Source organism: Pelmatolapia mariae, linkage group LG4 (genome assembly GCF_036321145.2).
Source record: "Pelmatolapia mariae isolate MD_Pm_ZW linkage group LG4, Pm_UMD_F_2, whole genome shotgun sequence".
Lineage (NCBI taxonomy): Eukaryota > Metazoa > Chordata > Actinopteri > Cichliformes > Cichlidae > Pelmatolapia > Pelmatolapia mariae.
The window spans coordinates 31,531,281-31,547,038 of record NC_086230.1 but is presented as its reverse complement, the minus strand read 5'-3'; the positions used below and the strand labels follow the sequence as shown (position 1 = coordinate 31,547,038).

General features: G+C 39.5%; 1 protein-coding gene across 1 annotated transcript; it reads left to right on the top strand.

The window, feature by feature from the left end:
* Positions 1-2,874: 2,874 nt before the first annotated feature.
* LOC134625616 (uncharacterized) lies at positions 2,875-15,123 on the top strand. The gene is made up of 6 exons (XM_063470865.1): positions 2,875-2,913; positions 8,161-8,284; positions 9,227-9,377; positions 10,443-10,563; positions 10,648-10,761; positions 14,345-15,123. The coding sequence occupies exons 2-6, from the start codon at positions 8,222-8,224 to the stop codon at positions 14,703-14,705; spliced, it is 810 nt and encodes a 269-aa protein (XP_063326935.1). The 5' UTR covers positions 2,875-2,913; positions 8,161-8,221; the 3' UTR covers positions 14,706-15,123.
* The last annotated feature ends 635 nt before the right edge of the window (positions 15,124-15,758 follow it).

Here is a 15,758-nt window from a genome sequence, read left to right as displayed (position 1 = left end):
TATGTAAAAATATGCAAGCAATAATTTCATAATATGTTGAGTAAGAGTGTATTACATAAAAAAGTAGGCTAATAGATTAAAGCGTCATTAGGATGAAAAAACAAGAGCAAAGCAGGAGAAGAAGTTTCGTAAAAGTGTTACTGTTAATGTGAAACAGATGATATGATAGTCAGATGTCATGAAAATGAATAAACATGCACACATGCGTAAAGATCCCTGTCTGCAGATCAACACACAGTGTAAGAGCACACCTGTTCTCTGTGTCCTCTGACATCATCGTCCCTCCATCACCTTCACCTTGCACGGTTTGCAGCACGTGGACCTGCCGTCACTCCCCGCAGCTCTTTTCCAAATACGTCACATCTCTGCCGGCACAAACCTCGGCTCTTTTGCTGAATCAGACACTTGGCCAGATCCGGATGAGACATGTCGAGGAGGGCTGCCATCCATCATCTGGATCTCAGGATCACTGAGATCCAGATGATGGATGGCAGCTGGATCTGTGCGGTGGATCTACAGGTTACAGAATACGCCACGGCCAGGTGACTACAGCTAAGGGAGCGTAACGGTGTGAAGTTATTGTTATTGATATGTTTACAGCTTATGTTGTCATACTGAAATGACTCTGTGTGGGAAAATTTTATTTATTCATTTTTATACATATTTTTCTCCTTTCTATCATTACTTTTACTCTTTCGCACTTTATGAGGAGAGACCTTTTTTATGCAAGAAAACCACATCAGCGATGGATAAACTAAAACCTCAGATGCAGAAAGTTTATTTTAAATGTATTAAAACATTATTTATTAAGGCATTAGGGCTGGCTGGCCAAACTGACTGAAGCTGTGCTTCGGAGAGTCTTTCAGAGGTAACAGCTGATCAGGGCAGAGAAGTGAGGATGTAAAGGTGAGTGGGTGGAGGTTAGAGGAGGAGGTCGAGGCAGCCTTATAATTTAAAATCTTTGCATCTATTTTAAACTTCCACATTAATCCATGATGTGCAACTTCCTCAGTGAGTTTCCAGTGAATGATCAGGAAGCTCAGATGAGAGTTTTGTGCATCCTCGTCCAGCATGACGTCCTGACAGAGATAGAATCACAGAAGAAAGTAGAACACAAACCTCTCCAACGAGACCTGCAGAGAGTGCTTTTACAAAACGATGTGGACATTTAAAAAAAGCTGAGAAGCTGTGACTCATTTCTAACATTTCCACTGATGTTTCTCTGCTGCTGGTTCTGAATATTCATGATCAAACTTCTTATACAACAAAAACAGAGCTGCTTCAAGTCTGAGCGGCCGAGATATCACATCGTCTACAACAAATAATTCAGCACCTCAAGTCCTCCGCTCTCAATCTTCTTATACTATTACTGCGTTTAACAACCTTTTACTCTGTAATTTTACAAATAAAGTTTTATGTTTGATATTTCAGTTATAAAACATAAACTTTAAAGTACAATTTTCAGTAAATTACTGACATACTGACACTAGCAAGCATAATTTTTTGTCAGATATTCTTGTAATTCTTTAAAGTGGTCTTGAGCAATAATTCTCCAAAGTTTTGGAGGGTCTCAGGGTGAGGATGGGCCACCAGCCAATCACAGGGCCAGTAAGTCCAGTCCATCTATCTGACTATTTTCAGAGGAATGTTTTTTTTGTTTAAGCCACTTAACTGTATCTGTAGACACTTTGTTTCAGCCTGTCACAGAAACACATCATTTGTTCCCAATTCTTTAGTTGAATCTATGAAAAATGCCAAATATAACACAGTTTGACAGACATAAAATAGTATTTCTGCTCCAACAGCCAAAAACTTGGCATATCGCAGCATTTGTCTGAGCAAACTGGACAAGTGAAGGACAAAAGAAGAAAAAGTATCAGGCCTAAAAAAAAACTATCTACAGTAGATGGAAAGTATCTGAAAGTCATGTCCATAAGAGACTGGGAAAAATCCTGCAAGGGGCCTGAGAGATGCACCCGACCCTTCAGCTGGTCCATCTACTGTTCACTGAAGCTTCATCACAAATACTCTCAGTGAAAGGGCAGCTGTCAAAGAGCGAGTCTTAATGAGGGATGAAGGCTGAGGTTAACTGAATTACAAGAGAACGTGATTACAAATCAAGTAGTGGAACTATTCCTGAAGACTACTTACAGAAATAAAGTTCAGACTGTGTTTAAAGAATAAAGGTGGTCATATCAAATATTGACAAACTCTGTTTTTGCTTTATATGCTGTATCTCCACGTATGCTTGCACCTGTTTCTCATTATCCCAGCTAAATATAAAAACCTCATTGGCAGCTCAAGACTTTTGCACAGTACTGTGTTTCATATTTGTATTTATGTCTTTTCCACCACTGCTAATAAGAGTGAAAATGCAGATTGACTGAAATATCACAAAACACGTGTTCACTAAACAGGAAATAAATGTTCAATAGTGTCTAAGAAAATCTGTATACATTATATAAACTCCTCAAATATTATGGTTCGTAGATACTTTACTGAAAATCTCCTGATATTTCTGCATTTATTTGATGACTTTACATCCGCATTAGAACAAATAATTTGTATTTAATGTGTCATTAAAAGTTCTGGTTTCATTGGTGAAATTTAAAAAGTAGAATAAAAGATGAAAACTAAACATTTTCGTTACAGAAATGAAAACTGTCACAGATTATTACCGACACCTAGTGGACAAAGAAGAGACAACATGACCTTTATCCACTGTTTTTACTTCAAACTTTAGCTAAACTGAACAAAACCAGCCACAGCCTGCTGTTAATCCTCTGAGAGGAAACAAAAAGACTTTCTTTTGTACTGGAGCAGCCAGCCATGCCTGAAACTGGTCAGCATGGAAACCAGTAAACAAAGTGACAAACAGGAAGAAGCTTTGATCAGCTGTGAGTCACATTCAGGGTAAGTCTGTTCCTCTCTGATGCTGAACTGATAAAAATGATTAGGGGGGATATTTATCAGCGAGTAAGAAAAACAAGCAGTATTTATATGTCTTTATGGCGCTGGTTACAGATGAAAAGCCATTAAACAAAGAAGAAAAACTACCATAAGGCAGAATAAAGACACAAACAGAACGTGTTAGCCTGAAAACCACGTCCATCCCGGTACCAACAGATGATTTTACAAGTTTGCACCTTAAAGGGAACAGTCCTACATGTTTAGTGCCTTAATACAACTGAACGAAAGATGAACATAAATTTGTGTCATGGAGTTTAGACAGTAACAGTGACACAGGTCTGGTATTTCATTTCCAGTCTCTCTGGCAAAATTACTTAAAATACAAATAAATCCACACAGGGACAAACGTTTGGACCCATCCCTTTCACAACACTGATGCATAAGACAGACGTCACAGTTTTAGCTAAAATAAAATGATAATTAACCTTGAAATCCAGAAGAAAAAGCACAAATATGTACATTTGATTGCATGGGAAGCTTCAGAAACCTTTCGAAACTGTTACTGTAACTCTTTTTTACTGTGTCAGGTGATGCACACAGTTTAACCTTAACACATGAACTCTTTAGTCCCTTAGAAATATTGAAAATTAATTAACTTCATGGGTTATATAAAAGTATTTTATTCAACTGTTAAAAAGTGATCCATTTATTGTAAAATTAAACTTATTTTTGTAGTGACTGTTCTTGTGGATTTTAATAAATTACACAAATAATTATCATATAAACAAATGGTTATTTAACCTGTCAATATCAGAAGTAACCTGCTTCCAGGTCTTACTGAGCTCAGCAGAGGGCGCTATAGGCTCACGTATAATAATCACTCAGCGCATCAGGTTTTTTATGGTGCCAAACACTACAGGCTGCACACAAACACTCCTGCGGTGTATTTCCAGCAGTGACCGTGAGTTTAAGCTAAAATAAAGTGAGTAAAATCAGTTTTCTTCCACCTGAGAAACTGTGAGAGGATTTTGAGGCTCGCAGGATCTCAGCAGGAGTCCAAACTGCAGATTTGACCTTTGTGTTCGGCATAAGCGGGATTACTCTCTCCTCAGGTCGTACAGCGCTTACAGGTCACAGCTCTCTGACATGTTCATGTAAACAGTTTTATCATTAACTGGCAGCTTTTTTACTCAATACTCAAACTTTGTAGTTATTTATATTAAATTGAGTTTCATAAAAATGTTCTGTTCTGTATCTGCTGGGAATTATTTTTGATTTTTAAATAAACCTTTGCAAAGGTTGTTTTTTTTCTCTCTATTTTTGAGAGCAGTTAAATAATTAAACTATAAAAGTACTTCAAATTCATCCTGCAAGAGCACTTACATGATTAGAGTTACTGTAGTATAAAGTTACTCGTCCACTGTGACTGTGCCTTCCAAAGGGTCACAAGATAAACCAGAGGGGTCTTCAGGTGATTAATGTTAGTTCCCATGCACACATTTATTTTCAGTGTTCAGACATTTCATTTAGATTTTAGTTTGAAAAAGTATTTACATTAATTTTATGTCTGGAACAAACTGTGATTTAACATTTTGAGGCCAAACAATATAAACAATATAAACGATGAACGATACGCTTTGTTCTTTAACATGATGGGTTTTGGCCCAAACTGCATAAAGGGGACAAACATTTTCGGATCAGTCTAACAGGTCGACCCTCTGTGGTTCTCATTTCCCACAGTGGTCTTTGGTGAAACTAAATTCATCAGGTATCAGTCCATAATAAAAAATCCTCTGAGTCCTGCACAGCAGGCGGAGCTCTGCAACATCACAATTCGACTGTCATATAATTTTCTTTCTTGTTTCTTCTTAGTATCGGATCTGTTTCAACCATCCATTTTCTTCACTCCTTATCCAGTTATCCAGGGTGCTGGAGACTATCCAGGTGGGCCAGAGTTGGTGTACAGCCAAGACAGGTTGGCAATTCATTACAGGACCGATTTTATACTAGCATAACCAGAGCATTATCATTCCCAACGTGGCTTTGTGGCTTTCTATTCCAGCCCTAACCTTAATCATAATCTTAACACATTTATAGGTTCATGCAAACCTGCTCTCATGCCTCCGAACGTGTAACATACCGATGATTTGTCACTGTCGTCGGTATGTTACGTGTTGGGATGAGGACCTGTTGACATAATATACTGAAATATGTGGCTATATGTAAGTGGTTGTGCAGTAGAGCCTACACATAGCTTTGCACTGTCATCTACATATTGGAGCTGTTTACTGTCACTAGGGGGCAGTGTCACGAACTGTGGAACAACTATTCTATACGCTGCTCGTGCTGTTGTTTGTCAGTTAGCCAACACCATCAAGGAAAAGAGGGCATACCATAGAAAGATGTTCTGTTATGCCGAGAACATTAGAAATGTTTTCAGCTTTTACATTTTCAGTTTTCTTTTCAACAGAAAAGAATCCCACCTATGCACAGCTCCATCACCGTGAAGTTACACAGTGGTGGGTTGTTTTCTTTTTTCTGTGGAGGACTGAACATGTCTGGTAAAGTTGCATAACCAAAATATGTTGTTCAGGTGCCAATTTACTTCAGGATTTTCTGTCTCACAGGGGGCTGTGAGTCAGATTCTCCCCGTTGACTTTAATACTGTAAACAGCTGCAGCCTTGCAGGGAGTAACTTCATTGACCTACAGACCAATCATGGCTTGATGTTAACTGATAGAACTGTTCTTATACAGATCCCAAAGGTCAGGTGTTATACACAGATTTCAGGTTTACACAGCACTGGGGTTGGGTCAGGAAGTAAAGCTAAAACTCGAACATCCAGCGCTCCCCGATGGTGGTGCCTTGGGGCATAAATCCTGGACTCCACCTGAGGGCAGATAAAGCTCTTAAAGCTTAAAGCTATTAAAGTCAAAATGCAATGTTTGTTCAAAGAGTGAAGTATAAACATTAAGACAGAAGCTCGGTTTGTGTCTGATTAAACCTTCTGCGTTTCGATTTTTGATAGTTTCATGTCAGCTGCTTTGAGCATTTTGCCCATAGCGTCATCACTGCTGCTACCCGGGGCTGCGTTAATACATAACTTTGTGCAGAAGTGAATGAATGTGTTCCTGAATTTGTCTTAATGACAGCCCTCACATACCAAGAGCGCGCCAGAGAGGCTGGTTGAACCTGAAATGCACTTTGAAGCGATCCAAAATATGAATGAGACCAGAAGGATTTTTATGGGACGGGAGATCAAAGACTCAACATGTGTCACATTTTCCTCAAAGGAAGCTGTGAAAAAACAGAAAATAAAATAAGCTCTTCATTCACAGACGATTCAGTGTTTCATGTTGACCCTCGGAGGGATTTCAGTATATTAACATAACATAAAAAAGATGGTGCAGACTTATCAGGCAGAGTCGTATCATCAGCGTACGAACTGTATCACCACCTATTTTTTATCAGAGGAGAGGAGGAGCTCATTAACTTGTTTCGCAGGGGGATTCAGGGGCATCTGTAAGTATGAAACAAGTTCAAGTCCACTATGTTTAATCAAAATCTTAAGATAGGACTAAAGAGTCGGGAAACTACCAAGATTGTTTTGTTCTAAACCTCAGCACACTGTGAGTGAAAACTAAACTTAAAAGTTAAAAAGTACACAAAATAAAAAAGTTGAACCCCAGTTTCCTGGATAAAAATCATGTGGATTATGTCTCCTACAAACAAAACAAAAAACAAAACACAAAACCTTTTGTGAGATCTGAAGAAAGATAACTTCATGTGTCCTTCACCACATGTGTAAATGTGGATCTTTCTACAAAAGAAGTGGAAGCTCCAGGATGGTGGCAGTGGGTCGAAGTCCTTAGTGGAGGCGTCATGGATCAGGCTTGTTCTGGTGGACTGGATTAGGGCAGCATTTTGGGTTTGTTGGGTTTTTGCTCTGTGGAGAGGGAGGCTGCTGCTGTTGGGGAGCGTCATTGGCACTGCGGGTGTGATTGGTCTGGAACAAGGCAGAGGACTGGTTTCTAACATGATGTGGAGCGTTGTTCACTTCAGTACTGTTGTGGTCTTTTTGATGTATGTTACAACACTCACACTACTCTTTTCCTCCAAATAACGAGTACCAGGACTTGACTCCACTGAGTGAATACATCAAAACCTTCAGTAAGTGTGTAATTTCAGCGTGATGATGGTGAAGTGTCTGAGTTGAATAACAAACTGGTCACACTGAGATCTGCCTGGCTGTCCAGGTCATACACCTTCGTCTCCAGACAGGATTTCCTGTCTGTATCTGAGGGAGGGGCTCGATATCTGGATTCAGGAGGTCCCAGCCCTGACTGGCACTGACCGGTACTGGGAGTGAGGAAGCTGGAGACAGCAGACTGGTCACCGTAGCTTTGTTTCCTGCCTTCATTGTTTAAGATGAGCAGGAAGGATGAGCCATCACAAAACCATCTTGGCTATCCTTTTTATTTTGTCACTCTGCTGCTGTGATATGTGATGTGCGGTTGAGCAGGATTAACCATTTAACAGCACAGTAAATCAGGCTTTCTGCAGAGCATTAAGCTTTATGGGGCGTTTCCAGTCACTGATGAGCGAATAAAGCTCATTTGGCCTCTGTGTCATCATGTTTGGGTTTGTTTGTCACGGGGAAAGGCTGAAAGAATACCAATGACGTAAGCTGTCGTCCCTGGAGAGAATGGAAATTTAAAAATATAAATTCAGAAACTCACCTGAATTCTGATCAGATGAGAACAAAAAACTGCTGAAACTGTTGGCAAAGAGAGACAGAATCCAACAGTACAATAGCATAAAGAACTGGAAGGTAAGTAGAAAAACAATGCACAACATCCTCATAGCTTCTGACAGGTTTTTATAAGAAGTCGTAAAAGTACAGTGTTTTCTCTGAACGTCATAAATAACTAACAGGAACACCGGGATTTTCCGTCACTAATAATTCACCAGAAGTGGATTCTTTCATGCTCACACTTCAGGGCTGACGAAAGAGTAGTAACATCTGTGAATGTAAAGAATCAAGTTTTGCCAGCCTGTTTGTTGCCCTGCATGCCATATTTGTTACTTTATGTTTTCATAATCATCCTCAGTTAGAAACAAACTGTTCTTCCAATTTTGTTTCTTATAGAATCCATAGCATCCTTAAAAGTTCTCAAGTCCACCTTAAATTCTGTCGTAGACCTTTATTATACTGATACTTTGAACTGTCCAACATCTGCTCTTTCACAGTGGCATCGGCAGGAAACACCGAGCTGAGCTCAGAGGGCAGCTTTCTTCATATAACCACAGCATGAAGAAGAAAAAGCAGCAGCACGTGAGACGCACCAAAAATCAGCATAAAAAGTTAAAAGATGTAAGAAACCTTCCAACGTCACAAAGTTTCACTCTCAAACAGAGCATCCAAGATAAGAAACAGAAGGCTATGAAAAATGTGTCTGTGAAGATGCACGATTACTCTGAATGATACGTGAGTCGTGTGTTTCTGGGAAAAAGATGAACCTCTAGGAAGTCCGGTGTTGACCGCCCCTGGTTTGTTGGGTGTAAACAGATTTGCTTGTGACTCTTAACACTTTGAGAAAATTTCTACGGTTACCGGCATCCTCTGTAAGTAGGTCAATGCCATGTTTGCACAGAAAATATTGAGCTGTCATGTAGCTTTGTTTAGCACAAAGATGGACTTTCCCAGTGGATGGCATGTAGAGACAGCATTTTGGGGGGGGGGGGGCTGTTGGGGTGGATGGTGGGTCTGTAAAGCCTGCAAGTGTCACATTACAGCGAGTTTAAAATCGAGATGGTGGTCTGTTTGGTTAAATCTGGGGCAGTTTGATCGACTTCAGGAAATAAGGTGGTCTTGGCTGAATGTAAATTAAATTGCTTCTCACGTGAATTTTTTTTCTCTCAATTAAACCAAAGGACAGTCTTCCTCAAACATAACCAAGCACTACCAGGAGCAAACCATGTCTGGGAAACTGAGTCTTTAAGAGTCAGACTTACAAAAAAGCTCAGATTAAAAAACACCAAAGAGAAAAAAGCTGCATGCTGCAAACATGCTGAAATCTTCACATATTTATTGATAGGGCCCAAATAAATGGGTGAAATTGTGGAAGTTCTACCTCTTTGTACCAGAGCTGCATGACTTTGGTTTAGCGCTGCAAATAAACATGTTGCACACATGCATTCTTCACACAGATTTTTCTCAATTTACTTTTTATTATTTATGTTTTCATTGTGTCTCATCTCTAAAGTTTATGGTTGTACTGATTTTACTGTAACGTGGTATTTCCTGTGGTTAAAGATTTCCGTGAACGCAAACAAGCGGGAGTCTGAGAGCTTCCTGGACGAGTTGATCGGGTGGTTTTCTGATCATCAGCAGCAGATCGATCAGCTGTTCATTCGCGGTGACGTAGACAGAAGTGGATCAGTCAGCCTGAAGGACTTTGAGCTGGGTAATCCATCACCCCTGACCTGAATAATCCGGGATTTTCTTTGCCAGGATGGGAAACATTCAGCTTCTTTGAGTGTCACATAAAGATAATCGCAGAAGAGAAGGAGATATGTGAGTCAGTACTAAATGCCACAGTGTCATTGTGCTGAAGTATTTATGGAGGGTACTGTGAATCAGGCTCTTGGTAATGTCAGCGGAGCCTCATTTCCTCTCATCCACCCCCCCTCCTCCTCACAGATAAGAGTAGCTGGCTCTGGGAAACAAAACCAGGACAATGTTTCTTTTGTCAGTCTGACTTCAGACACACTGAGTAAACTTCCAGAGAGATTACAGCGCAGACCTGCAGCATAACACCGCAGCTATGACTCTGACTGGGAAGACCTACAGCACAGAAACACTGCTGTAGGTCTTAATAATCAATAAATTACTTTTACAGCACATCCAATGTGATCATTTATAGCTTCATTTGCAGGTTTATAGATCATACATGATTCACAGAGAGAGACCCCAGGTTATCTGATCTTCTGAACAAAACTGTCTCTGCGTCTTTAACATGTCTCTCCCTAAAAGCGTTTTTTTTTTTGATTGGCCAGCATCTGGAAGCTTTGTGAGGGGCAGCACTCGTGAGCTGCAGGAGAAAAGAGGGAATCACATTTTAAACATTAAAGCCTGCAGGGATTGCACGTCCTCATGTTAATGTTATTTGACACTTTGTTCACATTCTACATCAGCTTTTTATAAACAAATAAGGAAAACCTTTGCAATTATTATTATTTTACTGTATTTTTTTAACCAGGACTCTCACCATTTTATACTTTAGGTAACATTTTCCTTAGTTTTTAATCGTGTTAAGACATTTTCATGTCTGAAAGACAATTACTCACATGTGGGCAAAATATAGTTTGTGCACCACGTGAATCCGGCCTTTGAAGCCCTAAAAGGAAAACTAAACAACCATCTAAATCTCGGTGCAGATGACTAAAGGCTGTGCTGTTATTAAACTGGATTTCAGAGGAGGGCGTTCCACTTACACGTGCACGCTCTCTATGTTTTTACTGTGCTGCAGGTTTGATGAGTTTGGGTGTCCCTTGTCAGCAGTTTCAGCTCCACATGCTGACTCAGCAGCTGAAGACCTTCAATGACACGATTAGTTATCAAGATTTGATGAAACAAATACAGTCTCTGAGGTGAAACAAACTTATTTCTCTATCAGTATTTGATTATTTTTCCTTTTATAAGTTTATGAGTTTACTTGATTTTATTTCCCACAGTCACAGTGCAGAGCTCCACGCTCAGATACCAGGGCACTTCATAAAAAGACAAGAACCAGTGGAGACAGAAAGTTTAAAACATCAGCAGAGACTGCAAAACACTGAAGCCCAGAGGTATTGAGCTCATTATGTGTTATATTATATGAACAGTACATTCATTCTATAAAGATAAAAGTAAAGGTGAACGCGGTTTTGCAAATAAAAGAATCAGTGCTGCGTTTTACAAATACACAAAAATAGATGTGACAGATGTAGCTCTGGTATTTCATAAGTTTGTATGATTTGTCACAGTTTTATTTTTGTAAAGTTTTCTCAAGTTTACTATTTTGGCAAAATTAGCTGATTTTAGCATTTTAGCAAAAAATAAATTAATGTAACCTTGTTTTCCTGTTTGTGTAATTTCTTGAAGTTCATTATTTCTAAAAGAGTTAAATATTTTATTATTTTCAGAAATTTTACTATTTATAAGTTATGTACAATTTTATTATTTGTTTTAATTTTTTGTTATCTGTTCATATTGGCTTATTTTCATATTTCTGCTCATTTTTATATTTACCAAAATAAATATAAATATTTAGTGGAATATGTGGAAAAACTTGCCTTACATTTCGATTCTAAATCATCAATTAAAACTTAACTTAATTTTATTACCTAGAAAATGATTTAGAAAAAAAAGATTTACAATTTAAAAAATGTAAAACATTTTACTATATTTCAATATTAAGACAACCTTACTAAAGTTCTATATTATATTCTATATTAAGTAAACTTCAAGTTCATTTTCTGAGCACTTTAAACATAAACGGGGCGATCGTGGCTCAAGAGTTAAGAGTTCGCCTTGTAATCGGAAGGTTGCCGGTTCGAGCCTGGCTTGGACAGTCTCGGTCGTTGTGTCCTTGGGCAAGACACTTCACCCGTTGCCTACTGGTGGTGGTCAGAGGGACCGGTGGCGCCAGTGTCCGGCAGCCTCGCCTCTGTCAGTGCGCCCCAGGGTGGCTGTGGCTACAACGTAGCTTGCCATCACCAGTGTGTGAATGGGTGGATGACTGAATATGTAAAGCGCTTTGGGGTCCTTAGGGACTAGTAAAGCGCTATATAAATACAGGCCATTTACCATACATTTGGCTAACTAATATAGTTATTTTGCAGGTTAACATTAATAATCATTTTTTTTAAAAAGTTTCCGAGCACATTTTCATTTGATGAGCTAAAAAATCTGAGTGATAGAAATTCAAATATCATCAACTGAACCACTTCAGACCAGTCTGTTGATAGAAAAGCGCAAAATGGTCACACCTTAGATTTTTCTGTTTAATCTTACTTGGATTTCCTGCTCAAACAGACTGAAATATTTCGCTTTTTCCTTCCACTTCAACAAGTCGTTTCACTTTAAAATTTAAAATGTTAAGTCCACTTTTTTTTACTTTGATCATGGTACATTTGAATATGTGAATATTTGCATACAGTGCAGACATGAAGCCACAAAATCCCTCTGACTTGTTTTTAGAGTAAGTGGGAAGAGCAGCAGCTGGTTTTAAAATATCATAAAACCAGACAGACATTAGACATGTCCCAGAGAAAAGCAGTTTCGACAGTTTCTGTGGCTGCACTGGGACAAACTGGGCAGCTCCTGGGAAACACAATCAGGCTGTGTTGACATTCATTCCAAACCTCCATGAGTGAGGTTAACCAGGCTGAGTTATTCCTGACCCTCAGCTGTAAATCACACTGTGACTCCACTCCTGTAACTCAGACGCCCAAAATTACAACATCGGGACACAAGCAGCCTCAACAGCTCTGAAAACAAAGGACTCGGGGCGACCTTTAGCTGGCCCGCTGACAGGTGCCGTCGCCTTTTTCTGACCTGGCTGCTGTGATTGTTTTCCTGTTCCACAGAAGGATGTTTTAGCAGTAAATCACACACATAACATAATGTGCACAGCCCGAGTTGAATTGAATTCACTTTTTTCCCCCTCTTTTGCTGTACTGGTTTGATAAAATTAGACTTAGATTCAAAAACATTACATTTCTACATGTTGATGTTATTTAAACCCACTGATTGCTTGATTACATTAGCAAACAGCATGCCGCGTCTGGAAAGTCTCCAGGGGTTTAGGCCTGGAGTTTGCTTCTCGGACGTGTGGTTAAGATGCTGAAACAAACATGTTTTTGCAGTATTTTCAGTGTTTGCCTTTAGCCTTGATGCGCTCTGTCTGATGTTAACAAAAGCTAGAGATTAATCACTTCTGTTTATCTGATCTCACACGGAAAATGCATCGAATGGTTAAACTGACATATTTTAATGTTTCATGAAAAACATTGGCTCTTTTCGAAACACACCTTAAAAAACACTGGGATGGGGGCAGTATAAAGGCTGGAAAACTAAGTTACGCTAAAAAGAAAGAATGGGAGAAAATTTTGTACCTAATCAGGTTAACTGGCAACAGGTCACAAATGGCAAATGTAAGTGCTGTGCTCTAAATTATTCCCTAATTTACTATAATGATGATGACCATTCAGACATTAAACTAGTGATTCAGACCATAAATTCATCAGGACGCTGTAAATCAAATGACAAGATTCTCACATTATTCTTAATACCACAGCAGTCGCCCCCTGCTGGTTAATTAGAAACAGTGTTGGGGAGTAACGGAATACAAAATATGAGTAACTGTATTTCGTTACAGTTACCGTTTAAAAAGGTGGTATTTAGAATACAGTTACTTTGTTGAAATAAATGGATTACACTGCGGTCTTTTCCTGTTTCATATGTTAGGCTGTCCCCTCTTTTTTTGGTAATTCCACGCCGGTGGAAACCCAAACAAAACACGCAAAAAGAGGCTCTAATGCCTGTGTCTCTATCTCGCGGCCCATGTCACCTCTAACTGCAGCCCGCATAATGACGTGAAGAAATATTTTTAAAAATTATTGTTCAAAGAATTATTTAATATGAAGGCAATAGGCAGAGTGTTACAGGCATAGCCCTAAAGAATGTAGCCTCATGGGCAGTGTAGTCCAGTTGTAAGTAGCTATTAAGACTCGACTGTACACCGTGTTCCTGTTTTCCTCTGAAACAATAAGTTCTGTTGGAGCAGCCTTTCAACGCCTCTCTCTGTCTCTCGCTAGCAAAGTTGACCCAGACAACAAAGTAAAGCTAGTTTTCAGCTATGAGCCCGACACGAACCCGACGTACTAGCCAGAGGGCCCTTTACTACGATTTGGAGCCGCGGACCTGTTTTATATACGCGCGGAATAGTTTTCTATACGAGATGCCTGCGAAAAGTGTGGCCTTACCTAATGTCCACCCTACTGTTACTCATTTTATATTAAGATTTAAAAATCTAGTTGGTATTGATATGGCGAGTATCCTTCAGTAATAGCAATAAATCGCACAGCAATAGTACATTCATGTAGTTGTAAAAAGCATGATAATATATTAAATAATCCAAAGTATTCAGAATACGTTACTCTCATCTGGACTTTTAAAACCACTTAACCAACCTTTGAGCCAGCTTCTGTGTATATTCAAATAAATTCAATTCAATTCAATAAAACTTTATTGATCCCGAAGGTTGACCCTGAAGGAAATTGTTTTTTTGTTTTTTTTTCCAATTCAATAAAAATATATACAGTGTAGTCACATAGTTTTATAGAATCTAAACTCAAAACTAAATTTTCATCGTCATCAAACCGCCAGGTTCATCCGTCTGAGTGTCCGACTGATCCCCTTCACCTCGGCCACAGCGCACCCTGGAAACTTTGAGGTGGTTTTATCGAGCAGCCGCAAAGTTTTTGGTCTGATAAGTGTGATCGAGGACCGAGCTGGGATCCAGACCTCAAGCCTGGAGGTTTTCAGTAGCAGAGTGCCAACAGAGGACGCCCGCCTGCCCCTGGAGAGCACGCTGGAGGAGTGCGGCTTCAAAGGAGGGCCAGAGGAGAGTCCTCCAGAGGCCACCGTGTATTATGACTACAGACTGCCATTTACAGACTGTCCCATCCTCAACTATGACCACTACATTAGGTCGAGTCAGGACTCTAAATCGAATCGGGGTCTGTGAATTACAAAATACCCAAACATAAAACAAGCTAATGTTGAGCTTCTGGAATGGCCTTCCCAAAGCCCCCGACCTCATCCCTATTGAAAATGTGTGGACTATGTTTAAAAATCAGGTCTGCAGCAGCAAACCAACCAATTTATATCATCTCTGTCAATTCTGCCACGTAGACAGATATCCACCCAGAAGTATAACAGAAGATTGTTAATGGCAACCAGAATGGGTATATATATTTGAACCTGCGTGGAGAGAAAATCCCAAATGAATTCAAACTCATTAACCAAGTTCTTGTATTTGTTTTAGTCATTAAAGATGTATGCTGTGCAGCCATTTCTCCCTGGAAAAAGAAATCATTAAAAGCCCCAAATTACCACAACATTAATGCCCATGATGACCTCAGTGACAGCTAGCTGGATAACCACCCCCATGTTGGCAGTTACTAAAGTAAATATTAGCTTTACAGCTTTACTGATGGATACAACAGTACTGTTTTATTAAACATAATTTAGTACCATGAATCAAGTAATTTGGTAAGTCGGCCAACCAGTTTTAATAGAAGATGTTTTCTGCTGCTCGTAAAATATAAAAATATGCAGGGATGTCTTCAGCATCCCTTTTTGGTTTGCTAGTGTTAATAAACATGGCGATAGATGCCTCATGCTTATTTAGACTGGAATAACAGTAATATCTATTTCTGACCTCACTCAGGTCTTCCCATTTTATTATTAAAAAGAACTGAAATCCACACAAACTAAATCAAGAAATAAAAAATAAAACGAAGCATAAATGAAAGCTATTGAGCTCCTCGAGTGAACCCTCAGCAACATTTAAAGGAGGATTTATGTAAGAAAGCTGCAGGGAGCGCCTCACTCAGCACCTCGCGGTCAGCTCATGCTTTAATTACACCCTCGGGGACGCAGTTTAAGCCGGCGTGTGCAAATCTTCACACCAGGTCAGAGTGGCACTTTTCCCTGCAGGGCCTCGTTGGCTGAACGCTGCCATGCTGGAGTCAGTGGAAAGTGCCTGGCTGGTGGAAACCGCAGAGCCGCTATAAAC

What these genes read in the sequence shown, in the direction of transcription:
- LOC134625616 (XM_063470865.1), top strand. Translation starts at nt 8,222, where the DNA reads ATGAAGAAGAAAAAGCAGCAGCACGTGAGACGCACCAAAAATCAGCAT. An exon ending in AGCATAAAAAGTTAAAAGAT is followed by an intron (nt 8,285 to 9,226) that starts GTAAGAAACCTT and finishes CTGTGGTTAAAG; the next exon opens with ATTTCCGTGAACGCAAACAA. An exon ending in CCTGAAGGACTTTGAGCTGG is followed by an intron (nt 9,378 to 10,442) that starts GTAATCCATCAC and finishes ACTGTGCTGCAG; the next exon opens with GTTTGATGAGTTTGGGTGTC.